Below are 25,312 nucleotides of genomic sequence, written 5' to 3'. Positions count from 1 at the left end.
ATGGGGAAATGTGCAATCAGGTGGGTCCCACCAAAAATGCAATCAACGGTCCAAATAATGCGCGGCCCATAACTTTTGATGGACATGCCGGATTTACGCATGAGACGCGGCACTGGAATCGCGGCGACGATGCGGTCGGAATGGCATAGGTCTTGGGTCAATCCGAGTTGGGTCTACATGACCAAACTCGAGGGTGACCGCAATCACTATCCGAAGGTCGCGGGTCGTTGAAATTTGACCGGTAGGACCGCGGGACCAAAATACATGAGATGCATACTCACACACACAAATGCACACATGCGAACTCAGGACAGGTCTCACAATCCTCCCCACCAATAAAGAAATTTCATCCTCGAAATTGATAAAACTGAGACAACAAAATGCATAAGCCTCCTCATATATATCAATCGTCAATCAAAAGAAGGAAATGCAATAAATACAAGCAATCAATCATCAAGCAAATAGGGATAACGCTCTTTAATCTCGGCCTAACAACTAGGAGATCTACACGGTCTACCATAACGTGCCTCAAAAGGAGCCATGCAGTCTCACTATCTCCTCAATAAACACCTTGCAAGCCGATCCATAGACCAAGAAGCACACACTGGAATAAAATGAGCCGACTTCATCAGACGATCAACGATAACCTAGATGGTATCGTGCCCGTGCTGAGTCCTCGGCAAACCTGTGATGAAATCCATCGATATGTGCTCCCATTCCATTCTGAAACACTCAACAGCTGCAAGGGACTAGGGGTCTCAGATGATCGGCCTTAACACGCTGGCAAGCATCACACTAGGCCACAAAACTAGCAACTAAGAAAAAAAATACTGGCTTGACAACAAAACAAGCCAACAAGCTCAACATCAGCAATACAAAACTATTCAGCGGGCAAGAACATCTCACCAACCAAAATGGAACATGATAATATCATCGGCCTAACACAGCGATCTTTCCAAAAAGTCGATACTGAGAATCCTCTACGGCAGACTCTAATAGCAATCTGATCAAACAAAAGCCCTTGGATACAAAAGGGGTACGACGCACCAAAACACAAGACATACATACGGAGACAAGAAAAATACCCATAATGACTCCCCTAATAACTAAGGGTCCTGCGAAGCCGCGCAAAATCAAGTTGAGGTGGCTGGGGAGGTGTCTGTCCCCTCTGCATCTGCGGTCTCTGCTGTTGTCGGGGTCTCGGTGGCGGGAGCCACTGTCGCTGCGGCAAGGGAAGAGGGCACTCGCGCCTCTGATGCCCTATCTGCCCACATCCATAGCAAATGCCAGTAAATGCCCTAGAAGAAGAAGCTGCTGCATGCGATGCTGATGCTCTGGCGGCTCGATAGGCTATGCACCTCTGCTGCTGTCGACGCTGCCGGGAGCTACCGGAGGGGGCCTGCCTCTTCCGGCCTCTCCTCTGATCACGATCCCTCTGCGAACTAGTCCACTTGGCCTCGCCCTGAAGTAGAAATATCGCTAACAGAGCTCGCTGCAGAGTCGAATCTCGCAAAAGGGGACTCACACGCTCCTGTTCCGCCTGACTGGGCATCTCAGGAACGGGTTGACGAGTCTGAAGAACATCAATGACGACCTGCATCAACTGCTGGAGATGCTCAGCTCCTACAGGAATCGTCAAATAAGCGGGGGTAGCACTAGCCTCTGGCGGAGGCACAGGTATGGCGGGAGCCTCAAGAATAAGTACAATGGGCTTCAGAGGGGAAACAGGAATCTCAGGTGGTGGAGTAAAAGTCACTCGGACCGCTGGAGCAGAATGAGAACCATGTCCATGGGCACCACGGCCACGGGCGTCACAATCATGGGCACCTCGACTAGACGACATGGTCTACAGAAAGAACAAAGGTAATGGAAACCTAGGAATTAGAATCCTTGAAGGCTCAAACGGAATGAGGGAAATGCACTCGGGACACTACTTATCCTAAGATTGCAGCAGATATGTGATGTTATCCTTAGTTATTCCAAAATTACTTGCTATGCTCTGATACCAACTCCTGTCACGCCCCAGACTCGGTAACCGGATTCACAAGGAACCCGATGGCCGGTTCTGGCCGCAACAGCCTCCGTAGTACCCCATTCTCGGCTCCTGAAGCAGGTTCCGATCCTGGGATCCTACAAGGAGGATTTCCATAACAATATAACCATTTCCAATACGAGCATACCCAAGATCACAACAAGTAAATCTGAGAATAAAAAAGGCACTTATCACAAAATCCACTAAGAATTTGAACTTTTACAAGCTTACATGAGGTCCAAAAGGACATACATAAGATAATAGAAGAAAGAAAGGAAGGATGCAATACTGGGTCCTCAAGCTCAGCTCTAATCCAAGCTCTGCCGCTACAACACTGCCTAGGATCTCCTGCACGCATCAATCGTGCATAAGCTTATAGAAGCTTAGAGGGTGGTGTAAGTGTGTGATAATAGTGCACAGAAGAATAATAGGAGATACAGGAAGGAGACATGCTCAATGAGAATATCACTAGCCTTACCAAGGCTTATCATGAATATGATGCAATGAGTACTGGACGCCATACCAAGGCAATGCATGAAGGGGCTTACATAACCAATACTAATGTGATGCAAGTAATGCCAGTGTTCATAACCAAACCGTATGTCAAGTATATTTCCAATCATAAGGAAATCACCGGGGTCCATTACACTCCAAACTGACGCTCTACAGACCCCGCACAGGCAAACGAGCGTAAGAGACCTCACTACCCGCGTGTGGACAACAATCACCAGCAAGGCTGACGGTAGCGGACCCATTCACGAGCCGGTCGACTCGGCCTAGCAATGCCCTCTTACATCAAGGCTAGTAAGGCCACACCCCTATCCAACCGACTACACGACAGGTGGGAGTCGCGGCCTAATAGTATAAGGCCCTCGTGCGCTCATATATTCCACTCGGTCACGGCGTTGGAGCAGATCCTTGGTACCATGGAAGTTTTGGGAATTTCACCCATGGGCATCCTATGCACCCAGTATGCTCAAGTAACATTTCCGGTGTCTAAACATGGCCATCCATGATGTATCTATGGAGGCTACAACCCTGATGAAGCAAGGGTGATAATGCTCATATATTATGCAATGCTGGATGCATGAATCACACAATCAACTATGCATCAATTCCAAGCATCCAACATGCTCAAGAGGGAATATTACGTCCCTCGGGAAGACAGCATTCAATGCCCAATGGCACAATCATAACCACACACACAGTGTCATCCAAGCATACAATGATGCACATGGGTCATGAAGATGGGTCTAGGCGCATTATGCGGCGATATACAAAGTAAATTACATTCCTCCTATCCAAGAAGGAACCAAGACTAGGTACTTTGACAATATCCATAAGGAATCCCACCTCTAGTGGGGGCCCATTTACCTGGGGTAGCCCATAAGACTAAGCATACAACTACGGGTCTAAGTAATATAGAAGTGAGCTTAGCAACTGTCTAAGATAAGTATCCAATCACTTTTAAATACAACCGGACCTAGAGGGGTCCATAATAGGGACATTTAACCACCATTCCCCAAAAAGGCATATCTACCATGAACTATATGGATAAAAGGCCCAAGGCCTACATTTAAGATAAAAATAAAAGTAATTACATACATATATTCCTCATAATAGGCCATAAAAAGATATAATACCACTTTTAACAACATGGCTCTAAGAGGGAAATTAAGGCCCAAGGCCCAATTCCCAATGGCCATAGAATCCATGCATTAAGTTGGACTTGGTGGGCAACCCGCGTACACAATATACGGCCCAAAAATAGGTTTAAGTTTAGATGAAATGGGCCCCACTACATCAGCTCAATAACTAGCAATTTAAGTGGGCAACCAAGGGCCTAATACTATCCTTACCTTAGCCCACAAGTCCATCAAAATGGTGGAAGTCGGCCCAATGTATGGTTGGGCCAAACTGGGATGTCCCTGCCCAATCTGGGCTCATTAGATGTCCCAAAATTCTGATCTTAAGATGGGGTCCTCATAAGATCACTAAAAGTGACCTAAAAGAATGCACTGATTAAGCCCAAGGATTATAAGAAAGCATAAGCATGTAACACGTACACAAGTTCTCAATATGGTGAGCCCCACAGCCAAATAAAGTTGTAACCATAAAATTGTACATCGAAGGCCCTTTGATAAACTTTTGGCTCATTTGACTTCCTGGGCCTGCTAAGGTCCAGAAATTAGTTGAGTATGTGGAAATAATCTCATGAAGGCCAACTATACTCACCAGGGGAACCGCACCAGATGGAGAGTGTGTATATATCATGAAAAGATCAAGTAGGCCTACTACTGGATTGTGAGTCCAGCAGCAACCCAAGGCAGAGAGTGCTTCCACAATCGGGCGATCCAAGGCTTGGACGGCCTGGACCAAACATGCATTAAGGTAGGTTCTACATACATGCATATTGAGCCTTAAATAAATAGCCTAAGGTCTATGGTGGGCCTTTAACCACCCATAGAGAAACCTATGAGCTTACCTTAGGATCACCCAGGAGGACATCCAACCTCAACTGGTTTCCAAGAGGTAGCTCACCACTACCCATATAATGAAAGATCTAAGGCCTAAGCAATGCGTGGACTAGTAGGCCATACACCAAGCCCAAATCATAAGCCATATAGTGGGCCCTTAAGTAAGGTTTAGGCCCAACCACAAAGGTCATAATTCCACATATTGTGGTGGGCTTCATGGGCAGCCCAGTAATTCATTTACATGGGCAAGTTTCACATTTAACACAAGTGAGTTGGGCCTCACTTTTGGCCTAAGTACAGGGTCAGTTTAATGGGCAGCCAAGGGCCCGACTTCTTGTGTATCATTGCCCCTAAGCCCCTCACAATAGATAGGAGAGTATAGGCTCAAGATCAGTGGGCCTATCCAAAAGAACTGAGTCCACAAGGCCTACTTGCTAACACAAACATGCATATACTATATCACATAATGGGCCCTAAAGAAATAGCCCAAAACAAAAGTCATCCAATTCATACATTATGGTGGGCTTGAGGGCAGCCCATAAACCCAAGAATACACATAGGCAAGGCCTATACTGACAGTGTGGGCCTTGCCACATCAGCCCAAAGACTTAGCAAGGCCCTCCACACTATACATTTATGTGGGCCCCGCAAGTCAGCCCATAATTAAGCATTTCATGAGGGCATCACGGCTAATAAATACACACGGTCAGCCTGTAGACGGCTCGTTGGGCCCGTGAAACAATAAGGTCAGGCCCTACACGATCTTGGGCTCAAGAAATAGGTTTTCAGCCCATTGGGCCTACAAACTACCAAAAATCTGGTTAAGGCTAAACCCCAACATCACCACAAAGGTGAGCCTTAAGAGCCACTAATTACGGCCAAAAATATCTAAGGAAATAAGGCAAGGAGTGTGTGCAATACTCCCTTAAATCTGGTGGGCCACAACAACTCCAAAACAATCCACTATGGAGCAAATTTGGGCCCCTTGTTGGAATTCCAGCCCACCCACTTCCTGGGCCTACTGGAATCCAGAAATTTATTTAATTCAGATGGGTTACTGGCCCATGGTGACCCACACATATCACAGTAGGTCCCACCAGATGAGAGGGGAATACACAACACACATTAGAAGTGGGCCATGCCGCTGGAATACAGGCCCAACGACCGCCCAAGGTAGGGGCTTCCCGTGGTGGGTAGTCCTACAGGCCTGAGTATCTGGCCCAAAACTGACCCAAGTTTGCAGCCACACCACGATCAGTACAGGGGCCCGATGGCCATGAAAATTTACAAGATGGTCCTCCCATAGGTGGACCACGAATCCTCAAAATTTGGTGATTTTTGGACGATCAGAAGTATTTTAATTAATTTAAATAAATCAGATCATTAAGAAAATCTGGTGAATCGGGACACCTGGACGTGGTGATCCATTCCAGCACTTGTCACAGTGTACACAGGGCTCCATTGGCCCCAAAAATTTTTAGGTGAGTCCCACCATGGGTGGACCACCTCTCTGTAAATTTTCATGATTTTAGGATACTCAGAAGTATTTAAATTAATTTAAAGAATACAATCTATCCAGGGTGAAATATTGCTGGAATATAACTGTCCTGAATTTGGGCCATCCAATGGGTGGGTTCTGGGCCTCCAAAATTCCTGAAATTTGGACCCCAGGTCCCTCATCAAGCATAAAACAAGTTGACATCCAGAAATATGGCCCACCTTCTTAGAAATTATTTTTTTAATATTATTTTTATGGGACTATGCTGCTGGACTGCACAGCAGAAATTTCTGGCAGTCCAGTATGTTGGCCCACCCTTTTGGATGCCCAAATAGGATTCCTTGGCCCTGAAATTTTGTGGATAGGTCCTACTATGGGTGGGACACCTCCCTACAAAAATTTAAGATTTTTGGGATAGTAAAAATATTTTATTTAACTCATGCAATTTATGGACAGCAAGGTCCAGATTTTTATTTTCCTGCTGCAGCAATGCTGCTGTCCCTGACTTTAGCACCCCATTGGAGTGGGCCCAGGTCTATGTAAGTTTGGAAAAATACAAGGACAACCTTCCTATACAAGTATACATTAAGGTGGGGTCCACAAAGGTGGCCCAGCATTTTAAAATCAGGCTGATATTTATGAGTCTCCAGCAAACAGTGTAGCTGGACAGTCCAGAAAAATCTGGACCGTCCACCCTCCTTGGCCCACCCTTTTGGGTGATCAAATAGGGACATTTGAAGTTGAGGTTTAGCATACTTTTAGGTGGGGTCCATACCTCAAAGAGAAGTCTAAGAAATCAGGAAAAATGAGACCACAAACAAGGCCTACAACACATACATTACAGCATAAAAAAATTCCAGCAATCTGGACAGCAACATGTTGCTGTCTAGATCAGCCCCAAAATTTAATAAATGGGAAATAAATCATAGATTCCATAAGGTGGGTTCCACCCTGATGTGTCACACAACTCCTAGGCCCAGTACCTCCCCAAGAAAATCCATAAAATCAGGCCCAAAGGCTTTCCAAATCAAGCAGCAAAACTAGGCAGCACAGTTGGGCCTGGGTGTCCAACAACTTGGGCCTGGATGTCCCAAAATTTAAAAATTCTGGTTGCATGGCACATCAGGTGGGCCACATAATCATTACATCCAAACCATAGAAAGTGGAGAAGAGAAGAATAAAGGAAATCTCATCAAGATGGGGTCCATGGAGAATGGCCCCATCAAGATCACATGCATGCAAGTGATGGCTAAAAAGACCTTATCCAAGGAGTGGTGGACCTTCACCATTGATGTGGTGAGTCCTACACTCTCCATATGAAGCAACAAAAGATCTATGACAATAAGAATCATGCAATCTATCCTACATGCTCACCCACTTGTTGGATCTTCAAGATTCTTCAACCACCATGCTCCTTAAGCTACAAGGAAGGAGGTTCAATGGTGATGATGGATCTTTGATGGTTAGATCTAGGGGAGAAGAAGAGGATAGAGGGCTGGAAAAATTCAGCAATGGAGGACATTTGCAAAGAGGAGAAGAGAGAAATGAAGAAAGAGAGAGGGAGATGAGAGAGTTTCTAAGGTTGAAATGATTGCTTTCTTAGAAAAAGATGAATTTTTGAAAAGAGAAATAATCATTGCTCATGGGATAAGGTGGCTCATCATTGCCTAGAGAAGCTAATCTCATCATGGTTTTCTTGAGAAAAGAAGCCATCATTGCTAGGCTAAAGGTGGCTTACATTGGGAATAGTGCACATGGGGAAATGTGCAATCAGGTGGGTCCCACCAAAAATGCAATCAACGGTCCAAATAATGCGCGGCCCATAACTTTTGATGGACATGCCGGATTTACGCATGAGACGCGGCACTGGAATCGCGGCGACGATGCGGTCGGAATGGCATAGGTCTTGGGTCAATCCGAGTTGGGTCTACATGACCAAACTTGAGGGTGACCGCAATCACTATCCGAAGGTCGCGGGTCGTTGAAATTTGACCGGTAGGACCGCGGGACCAAAATACATGAGATGCATACTCACACACACAAATGCACACATGCGAACTCAGGACAGGTCTCACACCCTACCTTGATGTATGTTTTATATTCCACGCCGTACATTTAGACGGGCTGTGGAGACCCCACCTTGATGTATGTGATTCATCCTAAACATCCAAACGGTGTGACCCACTGCTGTGATGACATCAACAGTCCTGTGGGATTGATATCCATAGCCGTCCACCTGCTTTGTCAACTTGGGACCCACCTTGATATACTTGTGGCCCATATGTGAGGCCCACCTTGATATACTTGTGGCCCATCTGTAAGGCCCACCTTGATATACTTGTGGCCCATCTATGAGGCCCACCTTGATATACTTGTAGCCCATCTGTGAGGCCCACCTTGATATATTTATAGCCCATCTATGAGGACCATTAGTGCGGCCCATTAATGGAGCCCACTTGTTGTATATGAGGCCCATTAGTGCAGCCCATTGATGGAGCCCACTTGATGTGTATGAGGCCCATTTGTGCAGCCCATTGATAGAGCCCACTTTTTGTATATGAGGCCCATTGGTGCAACTCAATGATGCGACCCACCATGATGTGTATGTTATCCAGGCCGTTCTTCGGCTGGACCGCTGGTAGGCCCAGTTGTGATGAGTAGGCCCACTTGCAGTGATGTATGTTTAAGGCCCACCTGTTGGTAATTTGAGGCCCACCTTTTGGATATTTAAGGCCCACCTATCATGTATTTACAGCCCATATGTCGTAGCCCATTGAGCCCATTGAGATGTATTTTTATCCAAATTGGTAAGGCCCATTATGATGTATTTTCGGCCCATATGATGAGGCCCATTGTGATGTATTTTTGACCCATGAATGTGGCCCATTGTGATGTGTATTAGGCCCTTGTGTGAGGCCTTGGGCCCAGTATATGTTTGACCCTATGTGGGCCACTCCTTGGGAGCAATGTTGGTTAAATGTCCACATTGATGGGAAATAATGGTTGGATGTCCACATTGTGACCTTCCCTTAGGCCTTGTTAGGCCTATTCTCGCTGATTGTCGAGGTCGATTCCAATTGTTGACGTCGATTATCGAAGTCGATTCTGATTGTCGACACCGATTCCGATTATCGAGGCCGATTGTTGAGGCCGATTTCGATTCTGATTGTTAAAGCCGATTTCGATTCCAATTGTCGAGGCCAATCGTTGAAGCTGATTCCGATTCTAATTGTCGAAGCCGATTCCGATTATCGAGGACGATTCTGATTGTTGACACCGATTATCGAGGCCGATTCCGATCATCGAGGCTAATTCCGATTGTCGATACCGATTCCAATTGTTGAGGCCAATTATTGAGGCCGATTTCGATTCTGATTCTGATTGTTGAGGTCGATCATCGAGGTTGATTCCGATTGTCGAGGTCGATTGTTGAGGCCAAATCTGATTCTGATTGTCAAGTCCGATTGTTCAGGTCAATTTCGATTCCGATTGTCAAGGCCGATTGTCGAGGCCGATTCCAATTTCGATTGTCGAGGCTGATTTTGATTGTTGACACCGATTATTAAGGCCGATTCTGATTATTGATACCGATTCCGATTGTCGAGGTTGATTGTTGAGGCCGATTCGATTCCGATTGTCGAGGCCGATTGCTGAGGTCAATTCTGATTCTGATTGTCGAGGTCAATTCTAAATATTGAAGCCGATTATATAGGCTGATTGTCGAAGTCAATTATCAAGCTCGATTCCGATTGTCGAGGCCAGATATCGAGGCCGATTTTGGAGGTCCAATGTGATGTATATGCGATCCATATTTGAGGCACATTGTGATGTGTATTCAGCCCATGTTTAAGGCCCAATGTAATGTATATAAGACCTATGTGATGAGGCCCATTGTGACGCATTTGAGGGCCAGGTGATGGAGCCCATTGTGATGTTAGGCCCATGTCGTGATGTGTATTAAGCTCTTGAGTGAGGCCCATGGTGTTGTATATTTGGCCCTTATGTGAGGCCATGGGTCCACTATATGTTAGGCTCTATGTGGGCCATTCCTTGGGGGTAATGTTGGTTAAATGTCCACATTGTCGAGGTCGATTGTCGATGTCAGTTATTGATACTGATTATGAGTATGAGACAGCATAACATTATGATACATGCCCATACACATCATCTGCATGTTTATTATGAAATGTGATTGACCATTGCATATGCTATAGTACAGATGGTTTATGGGACTCCCTGATAAGTGGAGTTATCCCACGCGAGTGCACGGTATGTGCAGGATTGATGCATGATTGGACTACATGACTCATGCATCTTGCATTGTGCGATTGTGATTACTGTACGCCCTATCGACATCGGGGCTGTGACCTCCACAGGCATGTCGTGGATGGCCAAATGGGACACCGAAAATGTTTGGTTCGAACATCTGGGCACGTTGGATGTCCTTGGGTGAAAGTCCCTAAACCTCCAAGGCTAGGAGATGCCCCATCGTTTAGACCGAGTGGATACATGAGCGCCCGAGTGCCGAATACCAGTTGGCCGCCTCTCCCACTGTGTCGTGGTCAGTTGGGAGGGGATGTGGCCTTATCCACCTGAGTGAGGGGGCTGTAAGCTAGACTAAGTTTGACCAGCTCCCAAATGGGTCTGCTATCGACTAGCCGAGTAGACATTGGTATACTACTGGCAGGCGGATAGTGAGGTCTTTTCCACTCGCTGGGCTATGCGGCCAGCTAGGGCGATAGCTAGCTTAGAGTGTACTAGACCCCGGTGATGATCCCAGAGATGTACGGTACTGATATGTGGACTTATTGAGCAGGAGTTGCATACTCATTCATTCATTCACTATCCACTCGGGCTAGTAGTGCGCAACTATTCGTTACATGTACCTTCGCAATGGCCAGGATTTCAGTTGGGGCGCGCGACTAACCTGAGATCAAGAGTTTACCACATTGATTCAGACTATCCAAATTTAGGTATGAGACTTGTTTGGATAGAAGTCCCTTGTGATGGACCCCATAGCCTGCGATACTACGTATTATCATCCCGACTTCATACTCCATCTTGGTCATTTCATTCGCATCGCATAATGTATTATATCCACAGACATATGGAATTTTAGGTTGCTATGTTTCTACACTTATATGGCCTAGATGGACTTAGCAGGATTTACATATTGCATTGCACCCTCGGCATCTAATATTTGGCTCCCTTTGACTCCTCATTTCCATAGCTGATTTGTATTGCGTACTCTGATATTATATGACTCATGGACTTGTCAATATTTCTGCTTACTCTGATATTATATGACTCATGGTCTTGTCAGTATTTCTGCTTACTCTGATATTATACGACTCATGGACTTGTCAGTATTTTTTCTTACTCTAATATTGTATGATTTGTGGACTTATCAGTATCTCTGTTTACTCTGATATTACATCTTGAGCACGCATATACTGCTCACACACTTACACCACCCTCTAAGCTTTCTATAAACTTATGCATGATAGATGCGTGCAGGTGACATTATGATGCAGCCGAGCTGAGGTAGGAGCGTGCAGTTGAGCTTCTGGAGTTTTCTTTGATATTTCCATATGTATTTCCTTTTCAAAATTGTATTCAAATGTTTATATTAGTGGATATGTGATGATGATGTTGCCTTTGTGATTTAGGTAAACTTGTGGTTATGCTTATTACGAGAAATGTACGTTGAAAAATCCTCCTTGTAGGGATCGAAATTTGGCATATAGACGCTGAGAGCCGAGAATGGGGTACTACGGAGGCTGTTGGCACCGGATTCAGCGATCGTGAATTTTGAAAGCCCGGTTTCCGAGTTTGGGGCGTGACACCACGACCACTCCACCAACCATTGATTCGACCTTAAGGAAGAAATTGAAGCACGCATCTGCTACGGACATCTGGGAGAATATGTCAGTAAGAGAGGAGAACGGTCAGATCGGAAGAACGAGCAGCCCATCAACGACAATAACACTGAGGCTATGGGAGAGATCTGTACCATCTTTGACAGGCCTCCCAGAGAAAGAGACTCAAACCAAGCTCTCAGGGCCCATGTCCAGAGCATTAACCACAATAGCTCAGAATATCAAATCTACCTCACCTGCAGACTTTCAAAAGAACAGAAAGTGGCCTCCTGCGAACTGACCTTCAATGAGGACGACGTCCGACGTGTCCACCACCCCTACGATGATTCACTAGTGGTGGCCATGACCATGGCCAATAGTAAAGTGTTTCAAATCTTAGTGGACACCAACAACTCAGCTGACATCCTCTTCATCGACACCTTCGATAAAATGGGAGTCAGAAGGTCTCGACTACAACCTATCAAAACTCCTCTACTTGGATTCACAGGGGACAAAATCACCTCGTAGGGATCCATACAACTTCCAGTCACAGTGGGAGAAGGGTAGAACCAGATGATGACCATGATTGACTTCCTTATATTCGACCACCCTTTCATCTACAATGTCATACTTGGATGACCATCCCTCAACGCTTTACAAGCGATGGTATTGACTTACCACATCGCAATGAAATTTTAGACCGAGCATGAAGTCAAAAAGGTCAGAGGAGATCAGCAGGAAGCTCGCCAGTGTTACTCCACGACATTAAGGACATAACACCCCATGATGGCCATCACCTCCCTTAATCCTCGGGAAGAATCGATCGGGAGAGGGTCTCCAATGGAGCACCTTGTCACCATCCCCCCTCAGTGAATCTGAACTAACCCGAACAGTATAGGTCAGCTCATCACTTGCTCTAGCTCTACGGGATGAGATCATGGGCCTCCTCCGACGACACACCAATGTATTCACCTGGTCCCATCGAGATATGCTCAGCATCAACCTAAAAGTGATGGTCCATAAACTGAATGTTGACCCCGACCACCGACTAGTGAAACAGAAGCGACTGGCGTTTGAACCAGAATGCTACGCCATCATCGATGAAGAGGTTAGCAAGCTCCTCGAAGTAGGTTTTATCGAAGAGATCTACTATCCTAACTGGATCACCAACATCCACTTAATGGAAAAGTTCAATGGGAAGTGACGGGTTTATGTTGAGTACAGCGACCTGAACAAAGCCTTCGCTAAGGACAGTTTTCCCCTTCAATGGATTGACCAACTAGTCTGCAGCACGACCGAGCATGAGCTCTTAAGCTTCATGGATACTTATTTGATCTATAACTAAATCGTCATGCATCCCTACAACAAATAGAAGACGACCTTTGTCACTAACAAGGGGCTTAACTGCTACAAGGTCATGCCATTTAAGTTGAAGAACGTTTGGGCCACATACCAGTGACTTGTCAATAGAATGTTCGCTAAGCAGATCGGACATTCCATGGAGGTCTACGTTGAAGGCATGCTAGTTAAGAGCATCAAAGCTATAGGGAACACCGCCAACCTTGAGGAGATGTTCACAATCCTACAAAAGTACCAGATGAAACTGAATCTGAGCAAATGCACCTTCGACGTCAGCTCAGGAAAATTTCTTGGCTTATTGGTCAGCTAGATCAGGATAGAGGTGAACCTTGACAAGATCCGAGCTCTTTTAGACATGAGCTCTCCCACAACAATGAAGGAAATTCAGTGCTTCACAGGGAGAGTTGCCGCCCTCAATAGTTTCGTCTCCCGAGCTACTAACAAGTGTCTCCCTTTCTTTAAATAGTTGAAAGGAAAATAGAAGATAGAGTGGAACGAGGACTGTGAGCTTGCCTTCTAATAGCTCAAATAGTACTTAGGTTCGCCCCTGCCACTCTTAAAGCCCGAGCAAGGAGAGCCGCTACTATTATACTTGGCAATCTCGACAGCAGCGGTCAGCTCGACCCTTATCTCGGATAATGAAGGGAAACAACTACCAATGTACTACATCTATAAAGCCTTGGTCTCTGCTGAGACCAGGTATCCAGATGTAGAGAAGCTCGCCCTAGCTTTCGTTGTGTCATCACGCCGCCTCTGACCTTACTTCTAGGCCCATACAATTATAGTCCCGACCAACCAACCCGTCTGCCATGTGCTCCAAAAGCCCGAGGTGTCAAGGAGACTCATGAAATAGGCACTTGAGCTCAGTGAATTCAACATTGCAGTGGCAATTATTGTACACTCCAAGGAAGGAGGTGCACCCATAATGACATAATATATTTCGTATGCAGTATACCATTAATGACAAGGTATGTGATGTAATCATAAATAGTGGTAGTAGTGAGAACATTGTCTTGAAGGTGATGCTGGACAAGTTGCGACTACATATGACAAAGCGTCATTCCCGTTACTCAATTGGCTGAATAAAAACCGTGAACAAGACAAGATAACCAAATAATACACTATCTCATTTTCAATTTGTAGGAATTATAAGGATCAAGTACTTTGTGACGTGGTGGACATGGAAGCATGTTATATGTTATTTGGTTGACCATGACAATCAGACCATGATGCAACCCATCAAGGAGGATACAAAATTTAAGGAAACCGACAAGGTGTCTGCCATGGTGGTAAATGGAGAGGAATTAGAGTCCTTAGTCATTCCTCTAAGTTTAAGGCCAATGCTGAATGAATTCAAAGAAATCTGGCCCAGAGAGTTACTCGATGGATTGGCTCCCATGCGGAACATCCAACATCACTTATACATCATCCTTAGGGATAGCTTGCCCAACTACCCCCACTATCGGATGATTCCGAAAGAGTGTGAGAAACTTTAGGGACAGTTAGAAGAATTGATCCGTAAGGGTATTCTAAAAGAGAGCATGAGCTTGTGTCGTGCCAGCGTTCTTGATGTTTAAGAAAGATGGGAACTGATGCATGTGTGTCAACAACCAGGCAATTAACAAGATTACCATTAAATATTGGTTGTCAATACCATGGTTGAACGAAGTACTCGATATGTTAGAAGGTGTCAAGATGTTCTCTATAATAGATCTGAGGAGCGGTTACCATCAGATTCGTATTTGGCCAGGTGATGAGTGAAAAAATGACACTTAAGACCAATGAAGGGTTGTATGAATGGCTGGTCATGGCCTTTGATCTATCGAACATAGCAAGCATTTTTATGCTTCTGATGAATCAAGTGTTGAAGACGTTCACTATCCGGTTTATGGTAATATATTTTGATGACATCCTCATGTATAGCCAGGGTGAGACGGAGCACATGGAATATCTTAAGTCCTGTTAATTAAAAAATTGTACCTCATTTTAAAGAAGTGCAGTTTTTTAATAGATGACATGTTGTTCTTTTGATTTGTTATGACGTCCACGGGCATCTGTGTGGATGATGAAAGGTGCAAGATATCAATGAGTTTCCATGGGTTGACGACCTTTTATCGTCGATTCATGTAGAATTTTAGCATTATAGTCACACCCATTATAGATTGCATGAAAAAGGCCTGTTTCAGTGGAGCAATGAGGCCGACTAGAGCTTTAGTGAAATCATGCATTGATGACACACTACACCAATCTTGGTTCTTCTCAGTTTTGATAAGATGTTTCAAGTTATGTCTGACGCCCCATATGTCAGAACTAGAGAAGTCTTATCACATGAAGGCAAGCAGATAGCCTTCTATAGCGAGAAGCTCAATGAAACCCGAAAGAAGTGGTCAACATATGAACTTGAGTTGTACGCAGTGTTTCAAGTGTTACGACATTGGCAACATTATCTGATTCAGAGAGATTTTGTTCTCTACACACTACAAGAAATCCCACTTTTACTGACGAAAATTTTTGTCGCTAAAAGCCAAATTCGTAGGTAAAAAGTTTTACCTACGAAAATTTTTGCCAGCAAATTCAACGATAAAACATCGTCACAAAAGGCTTTTACCGATGAAATTTTTGATTCATCGGCAAAGGCAAGATTTTTACCAACGAATTTTTTCGTCAGTAAAAAATAAGTAAAAAACTTTTACCGACGATTTTTTTCGTAGGTATAAATATTTACAAAACTTTTACCGACGAATATTTTCGTCAGTAAAAAATAAGTAAAAAAACTTTTACCAACGATTTTTTCGTAGGTAAAAATATTTATAAAACTTTTACCGACGAATTTTTTCTTCGGTAAAAAATAAGTACGAAACTTTTACCGACGATTCTTTTCGTAGGTAAAAATATGTAGAAAACTTTTATCGACGAATTATTTCGTCGGTAAAAAATAAGTAAAAAACTTTTATAGACGAGTTGTTTCGTAGGTAAAAATATTTAAAAAACTTTTACCAACGAATTGTTTCATCTGTAAAAAATAGGTAAAAAATAAGTAAAAAACTTTTACCGACGAGTTGTTTCGTAAGTAAAAATATTTAAAAATTTTTTACCAACGAATTGTTTCATCAATAAAAAATAAGTAAAAAACTTTTACTGACAAAAATTTTCGTAGTTAAAATATTTACAAAACTTTTACCAACGAATTGTTTCGTCGGTACAAAATAAGTAAAAAACTTTCAAAGACTTTTACCTACAAAATATTTCATAGGTAAAAGTCTCTTCTTCTTTTTTTAATATTCCAACACAAAATTCCTAATATACACCTATTACAATATATTTCATCATATTCTTGCTAATTTACACTTGTTATATAATATATTTCGTCATATTCACATTCACATTCACATCCATCTAAACCCAAACTATGTAAATCCATCTATACCATAAACTACATTCATCCAAACATAAACTACATCCATCTAAACACAAACAATCTTATCCACAACACATTCATCTATGCATAAATAAATATAAGCTTAATATCATAAATAAAATACAAAAAATTATTCATAGCATCCATGCATAAATACATATAAGTTTAACATCATAAATAAAATACAAAAAATTATTCAGAGCCTATTTCCTGGTGGGGCTCACAAAATTCAGTGTGGTGAACACATCGCCGACTATGCACACACACCTAAGTCCTTACTCATGCCTTCATGGTAGATTCAAAATAGTTTCAATACAAGGTCACGAGTTCAAGTACCCATTGTGGCCGTAAGTGACTCTGGTGTGTGAGTGTGTGTTAAAAGAAAAAGAAAGAAAGAAAATGCTGATTTATCTTTTGGGTTGAGCCTAATGGTACTTGGTGATTTCTCATTAGGTAAAAATTTCTATCAGTTGTTTTTAGAAAGGAGAGATTAGGCCACTTATAATTATATTAACATGATAAAATGTTGTACCTATATTTGAGCAGACACCATAAAATAAATAATCCTATGGAAAAAAATAAATGAAAAGAGAGAGAACATATGAGAGGTGATCCTTATGTCCTTTGATGGATTCAAGCTGCATGTGCCCTACCCAACTTCCTATAAGGAGAAGTTATATGGGTCTTAGAATAATGTTGGTGACAAATCCACCTTGTCTATTAATATTATCATATTGTGTTAGGACATGACTCTAAAAAATGAGATAAATTCAAATCTCAAATAATCTATGCTATAAGAGATAGTGGAGATGGAAAAAGATGCATTGTGATGCTTGAGTTCGAGTATGCTTGCCAACAAAGCAAGATTTTCTTGTTTGTTGCCATGTGATTGGGATACATTATTACATCAATCGGGTTCGGGTTCGGGATCGAGTTTAGGTTTGGGTTTTCCAGTTTAGGTTTAGGTTTAGGTTAGGGAGTTGAGATTAAGATTAGGTGTAGGTTTAGGTTTAGGGATTTGAGAATACATTTAGGTCTTAGGTTTAGGTTTAGGTTTTAGGTTATAGGTTTAGGTTATAGGTTTAGGTTTAGGCTTTAGGTTTTGGTTAAGGTTAAGTTATAGGTTATAAGTTTAGGTTATAGGTTATAGGTTAAGGTTTAGGTTATAGGTTTTAGTCTAGGTTAAGGTTATAGGTTTAGGTTTAGGTTAAGGTTTAGGTTTAGGTTATAGGTTTAGGTTTAGGTTTAGGTTATAGGTTATCGGTTATAGGTTATAGCTTTAGGGAATTGAGAATAGGTTAAGGTTTAGGTTTAGGAAATCGGGTTCGGGTTCGGGATCAGGTTTAGGATTGGGTTTTCAAGTTTAGGTTTAGGTTTAGGTTAGGGAGTTGAGATTAGGATTAGGTGTAGGTTCAGGTTTAGGGATTTGAGAATACATTTAGGTTTTAGGTTTTCGGTTTTAGGTTTTAGGTTTAGGTTTTAGGTTTAGGTTTAGGCTAAGGTTAAGGTTAGGTTATAGGTTATAAGTTTAGGTTATAGGTTGTAGGTTATAGGTTAAGGTTTAGATTTAGGTTAAGGTTTAGGTTTAGGTTATAGGTTATAGGTTACAGCTTTAGGGAATTGAGAATAGGTTAAGGTTTAGGTTTAGAAAATCGGGTTCGGGTTCATGATCGGGTTTAGGTTTGGGTTTTCAAGTTTAGGTTTAAGTTTAGGTTAGGGAGTTGAGATTAGGATTAGGTATAGGTTTAAGTTTAGGGATTTGAGAATACATTTAGGTTTTAGGTTTAGTTTTAGGTTATAGGTTTAGGTTATAGGTTTAGGTTTAGGTCATAAGTGTAAGTTATAGGTTTAGGTTTAGGTTAGGTTATAGGTTAAGGTTTAGGGAATTAAGTTTAGGTTCTAGGTTATAGGTTTAGGATATAGGTTATACGTTATAGGTTAAGGTTTAAGTTATAGGTTTTAGGATTTGAGCATAGGTTTAGGTTATAAGTATAGGTTTAGGTTAATGTTGTAGGTTATAAGTTTATGTTAATGTTGTAGGTTATAGGTTTAAGTTTAGGTTTAGGTTTAGGGATTTGAGAATACATTTATGTTTTAGGTTTAGGTTTAGGTTTAGGTTTTACGTTTAGGTTTAGGTTTAGGTTATAAGTGTAGGTTATAGGTTTAGGTTTAGGTTAGGTTATAGGTTAAGGTTTAGGGAATTGAGTTTAGGTTATAGGTTATAGGTTTAGGTTATAGGTTATAGGTTATAGGCTATAGGTTAAGGTTTAGGTTATAAGTTAAGGTTTAGGTTTAGGTTATAGGTTTAGGTTTAGGTTAAGGTTTAGGTTTAGGTTATAGGTTTTGGGATTTGAGAATAGGTTTAGGTTATAAGTATAGGTTTAAGTTAATGTTGTAGGTTATAGGTTTAGGTTATAAGTTTATGTTAATGTTGTAGGTTATAGGTTTAGGTTTAGGTTTAGGGATTTGAGAATATATTTAGGTTTTAGGTTTAGGTTTAGGTTTTACGTTTAGGTTAAGGTTACAGGTTTATGTTATAGGTTTAGGTTTAGGTTATAAGTGTAGGTTATAGGTTTAGGTTCACGTTAGGTTATAGGTTAAGGTTTAGGGAATTGAGAATAGGTTAAGGTTTAGGTTTAGGAAATCGGGTTCAGGTTCGGGTTCAGGTTTGGGTTTTCAAGTTTAGGTTTAGATTAAGGAGTTGAGATTCGGATTAGGTGTAGGTTTAGATTTAGGGATTTGAGAATACATTTAGGTTTTAGGTTTAGGTTTAGGGTTTAGGTTTAGGTTAAGGTTATAGGTTTAGGTTTAGGCTATAAGTTATAGCTTTAGCGAATTGAGAATAGGTTAAGGTTTAGGTTTAGGAAATTAGGTTCTTGTTCGGGATAGGGTTTAGGTTTGGGTTTTCAAGTTTAGGTTTAGGTTAAGGAGTTGAGGTATTAGGTGTAGGTTTAGGTTTAAGGATTTGAGAATACATTTAGGTTTTAAGTTTAGGTTAAGGTTATAGGTTTAGGTTAGGTTTTAGGTTATAGGTTATAGCTTTAGGGAATTGAGAATAGGTTAAGGTTTAGGTTTAGGAAATCGGGTTCGGGATCAGGTTTAGGTTTGGGTATTCAAGTTTAGGTTTAGGGTAAGGAGTTGAGATTAGGATTAGGTGTAGGTTTATGTTTAAGTATTTGAGAACACATTTAGGTTTTAGGTTTTAGGTTTAGGTTATAGGTTTAGGTTTAGGTTGTAAGTGTAGGTTATTGGTTTAGGTTTAGGTTAGGTTATAGGTTAAGGTTTAGGAAATTGAGTTTAGGTTATAGGTTATAGGTTTAGGTTATAGGTTATACATTATAGGTTAAGGTTTAGGTTATAGGTTAAGGTTTATGTTTAGGTTATAGGTTTAAGTTTAGGTTTAGGTTATAGGTTTTAGGATTTAAGAATAGGTTTAGCTTATAAGTATAGGTTTAGGTTAATGTTGTAGGTTATAAGTTTATGTTAATGTTGTAGATTATAAGTTTATGTTAATGTTGTAGGTTATAGGTTTAGGTTATAGGTTTAGGTTTAGGTTTAGGTTTAGGTATTTGAGAATACATTTATGTCTTAGGTTTAGGTTTAGGTTTTACATTTAGGTTAAGGTTATAGGTTACAGGTTTAGGTTTAGGTTTAGGTTAGGTTATAGTTTAAGGTTTAGGGAATTGAGTTTAGGTTATAGGTTATAGGTTTAGGTTTAGGTTATAGGTTTTAGGATTTGAGAATAGGTTTAGCTAATAAGTATAGGTTTAGTTTAATGTTGTAGGTTATAGGTTTAGTTTATAAGTTTATGTTAATGTTGTAGGTTATAGGTTTAGGTTTAGGTTTAGGTTTAGGGATTTGAGAATACGTTTAGGTTTTAGGTTTAGGTTTAGGTTTTATGTTTAGGTTAAGGTTACAGGTTTAGGTTATAGGTTTAGGTTTAGGTTAGGTTATAGGTTAAGGTTTAGAGAATTGAGAATAGGTTAAGGTTTAGGTTTAGGAAATCAGGTTCGGGTTCAGGTTTAGGTTGGGGTTTTCAAGTTTAGGTTTAGGTCAAGGAGTTGAGATTCGGATTAGGTGTAGGTTTAGGTTTAGGGATTTGAGAATACATTTAGGTTTTAGGTTTAGGTTTAGGTTTTAGGTTTAGGTTAGGGTTATAGGTTTAGGTTTAGGTTATAGGTTATAGCTTTAGGGAATTGAGAATAGGTTAAGGTTTAGGTTTAGGAAATCGGGTTCGGGTTCGGGATCGGGTTTAGGTTTGAGGTTAGGTTTTAGGTTCTAGGTTATAGGTTTAGGTTATAGGTTAAGGTTTAGGTTTTGGTTTAGGTTTAAGTTATAGGTTTAGGTTAAGGTTATAGGTTTATGTTTGGGTTTAGGTTATAGGTTATAGGTTATTTGTTATAAGTTATTTGTTATAGGTTAAGGTTTATGTTATAGGTTAAGGTTTAAGTTTAGGTTATAGGTTTAGGCTTAGGTTAAGGTTTAGGTTTAGGTTATAGGTTTTGGGATTTGAGAATAGGTTTAGGTTTAGGTTTAGGTTTTAGGGTAAATCCAAAGCTCAAGTAGACCTCGAAATGAATTGGGGCCACAAATGTTTTCGATCAAGCTGATATTTGTGTTATTCCTTCTTCAGGTCTAGGTCTGTGTGGCCTTAGTAACCAGTTGGGTCTCAAATAACCACCATGGTGGGTCCCAGGAAGGAATCAACGGTCGGGGGCACTGTCCCCACCATGATGTTTAGTTTTAGGTATTAGTTTTAGGTGTAGGTTTAGGTTTAGGGTTATACTTGGGTTTGCTCCATCAATTTCGTACTAATACATAAACACGGGCCTGTCCAAATGGTCAGGTCACTCCAATGCTGTTTATAGGAAATGGACAGCTTCATCATGGTCATAACAGCGGTTCCCACCTTCCACAGACCCCCGCTCAACATCCGGATAGCTCCAACGGACATCCGGGTCTGCTCCATCAATTTCGAGCTAATACATTTAAAAACAAGCTAGGCATCTATTTTTTTTCTGGATGAGAACCAATCTTCCAGACTATTCATCAGGCAGCCCCTACAATGGAATATTTCATCTATACAACTATTTAGTAACAAATGAAATCCAATCTTCCAAACTATTCATCAGGCCATCCACACAAGAAACAATACCCATTCTACAGGAATTCAACATTTATAAAATTAAAAATTACAACTTAGAAGACAAAATTCAAAGAAGAAGAAGAAATCACTTGAAATGTATCATACTGCATGATTAATGGTTCCATATGGCTGGAACTTGTTTTAATATTTCTGTGTGCTAATAGCATCTCTTATCTAACTTGTTCATAAGCTCACATAAGCATGAATGAAGGGAAAACAGAACTATTAGCTTAGCTCCATTCATAAGCTCACACAGACATGAATGAAGGGAAAACACAACTAATTATGATACTGTTTGCATGATTAATGGTTCCATATGGCTGGGGTCTTCCAATCTAAGACATTTCCAAGGCATGGTTCATGTCTATGTTGGCACCTCATGTACCAATGGTCTAGACCATTGGATAATGGACCATCTTGTTCAAAACAAAATTAGAGTATGCATATGAGGATCATATAAATGCTCTGAGTAAAGATTCTCACAAAAATTTAAATCCATGAACAAGAAATCCAACAGCAACAACAATAAAACTAAAACATATGAATATGAGAGAACCTAACTTCCACGAAAATATTTAGTTCAATTCTGCAGACAGAACTAAAAAGAAAATGAAAATGAAAATAAGAAAGACAACAACTATCTCCCTTCTCCAATTAAATATGTTTGTTTCGATGTTTTCTAATATCTTTATGTTGATCTAAAGCAAGTAATTCTTAAAAACCACAGGATAAGGGCACTGAAGACTCTAACTAATAGTGTTTTGCCTGTTCCAGGAGGGCCATAAAGGAGAACACCCTAAAAAAATAGTAGTGGTTAAGATCGATTATCCGAATGCTTTCTATGGTCTATGACTCTAAACAAATACATATAATTTCATCTCAATTTAAATTGGTTAACCTCTGATTTAGTTAGGCAGTGCAACCTAAGAACTAACAAACCATATCTATAGAGAATGTCACCATCAAAAGGTTACCTTCGGCGGTTTGATCCCTACTCTAATGAAGAGTTCAGGATTCATGAGAGGCAACTTGATAGATTCCCTGAGTTCCCAGATTTGATCAAACAAGCCACCCACAACAGAGTAGCTAACATTGCCAGGATCTTCATGAAGCACGTTGTACACAACTGGATCAACCTGGAATTAAAACATACAGATCATCATCAAGTTCAAATGAATCTCTTCTTAATTTTTTGAGTAAGGTAGATTGAATTGCAGTTGACTCCAAACAAGGAACCACTGTATAGAATGTGCACTATATAACTTTTAAACACTTTGTGACATGGTATAATTTATAACAAAACTAAATGAGAGAAAACTAACTTCATCTTGACAATTAATCATCAGTTTTTTAAATACACAGTTGAGATCAAATGAATTTCAAGGTGTGAGTCAGAAATATTTGGAAGAGTATTTACATCGCTCATTGTCGAGAGGACGAAGAACTTCTCCAATGATCTGCCCAACACTCTGAAGAGACTTCAAATCATCTTCAGTTTTAGCAAACTCTTTTTATGCACCACATTTTTCCAATTTTCTAAATTAAAAAAAAAAAAAACATTAGGTGCTTAGGAATAACTAGTAAAATCAGGATAAACACAAACGTTAACAAGAATGTGTTTGCACAGCACATCCTCACCTTGGTATAAAAGAACTACCTTGTTAAAACACATTATCATGGACAATCACAGCCATTATAAATGTGACCGTTTTTTATGAATTGGAAATTTATTAAAGAGAGAAAAAAAAAAAAACACAAACAGGGACAACTACGCAGACTTGTAGATACAAAAGCAAGATAAAACCAAAGGCTAGCATAGAGGCCCGAAAGACAAACAAAACAGAAGTAACACAACTATCTCATAACAGATATCCAGAGACGAGCTGAGAGCCCCCATTTTAGTAAGGTAATTGGTCTCCTCATTCACCTCCCTAGGATCAAGTGTAAAACACTGGGCAATTTTCATGAATATCAATCCCCTCTTCCGTGTCATGCCCAAAGAGCAACATGCACTCTTACGGGTGAAGATAATATGTGGTGTCTAACCTAACTTAGCTTCATGTTACATACTAACTACTAACAGGTAACAAGCCAGCAACACCCGTACTCTAGTGAATTACTGATGTTTTATTTAAATCAACCTGATTTAAATGATTTTAAACTCACAAGTATACGAATCAAATGTAAATATGGTACGTATTACGAGATCGTTCCCACGAGGACTGGTTGTCACAATTCAAAATTAAAGACTCTTCTTAACTAATCCAACAAATATTTGCAATAGTAATTGAGTAAACTAAATAAAAATCAATGGAAAAATAATCAAGAGCAATAAGGAAAACTCAATCAAGGAGAAGACTAGGACTTTCGAATCCACCCCTAATTATCATAAACCTTGTTTTACCTGTTGATTCACCCTAATTTAGATTGATATCAAAATAAATAAAGCGCACTCTATGTCCTTGGTCGGGGAAACAGAATATATAATTCCTTAAAGCATATGGAACACATTTTTCCATCCATGGTCAAGCATGGAGAGATGTAGATTCCTGTTTCTTCCTCTATAGGAACCTGTTCATGGTCAGACACAAGCACCTCGAATAATATTCCAAACAACATCCATAACTAGACTTTGGTTAAGCTCGTAGAATGGAGAAGTACGGAGATTTCGGTTAATCACACTAGAGAAAGAAACAATCCAATCAAATTCAGATAAAATCAACACATACAAAAGTTATTCAAATTATGGGCTTCATCTCAGCCCTAGCTAAAAGATTAGCAACTCATGGAATCAAGTAGGAAGACGGAAAAATAACATTTATAAAAGAAAAACTCCATCCTTTTCTCCCTGCTTTCTTCTCTTTTTCTGAGCTTCTTCCTCAAAATGAGCCTCTTCCTTGTAATCCCTCCTCTCTCTGTGTTCTCAGCTCCACGTCCAGCCAAAAACCAGCCTTTCTTCCCTCTTGCTTTCTCTCTTTTGCTTTCTTCTCTCCCAAAACGAGCTACCTCTCTCAAACGAGCCTTTCCTCCTTTATAGCTCTTAGGTGCGGTGGAGAACTGTGCATGAAAATAGCAACTGGTGGAGGACTGGACAGCTATCTTCGCAGCAACAGCGGAAGGTCTTCCGCAACCGTGTGCAAAAAGTTTCTGTTTCTGTTTGAAATGAGTTTTCGAGATGGTGCACGTTCCGAACTTGATTTGGACACCTAGGATACGGTATTGGCCTCCTAATGAATCTTCTTAACGGGCTGGATCATGCATCTGATCGTCATTGAGATCACAGAACAGCCCGCAAGCCGGTCTGCGTGCGGACGCGAAAATAGGGATTGCACTGATCGCGCTGCGACGTTGGTGGGGCCCACTTCATTGCTATATAGATAAATCCAAGCCATCCATTGGATGCAGCACAAAATTTTGGTTGAGAATGGACTGTTTTCACTATCTACTGATGCGACCCACGTGATTTCGCTTCTTGCCATCCATTCTGCTTTTGAATGGTTGAAAACCGATCTCTACTGCCATTT

General features: G+C 41.0%; 1 protein-coding gene across 1 annotated transcript in view; it reads right to left on the bottom strand.

Moving 5' to 3' along the window:
• Positions 1-1,133: 1,133 nt before the first annotated feature.
• LOC131238956 (uncharacterized) overlaps positions 1,134-25,312 on the bottom strand; it is a 28,082-nt gene continuing 3,903 nt past the window's right edge. The window contains exons 2-4 of the mRNA XM_058236531.1: positions 22,763-22,924; positions 1,414-1,711; positions 1,134-1,264 (exon numbers count right to left, since the gene is read on the bottom strand). Of these exons, the coding sequence (XP_058092514.1) occupies positions 1,134-1,264; positions 1,414-1,711; positions 22,763-22,924 (591 nt within the window). The remainder of the gene's footprint in view (positions 1,265-1,413; positions 1,712-22,762; positions 22,925-25,312) is intronic.

The sequence above is a fragment of the Magnolia sinica genome, chromosome 3 (genome assembly GCF_029962835.1).
Source record: "Magnolia sinica isolate HGM2019 chromosome 3, MsV1, whole genome shotgun sequence".
Lineage (NCBI taxonomy): Eukaryota > Viridiplantae > Streptophyta > Magnoliopsida > Magnoliales > Magnoliaceae > Magnolia > Magnolia sinica.
Note: the sequence above shows the minus strand (reverse complement) of the source record. Positions and strands in the feature narration are given on the sequence as shown.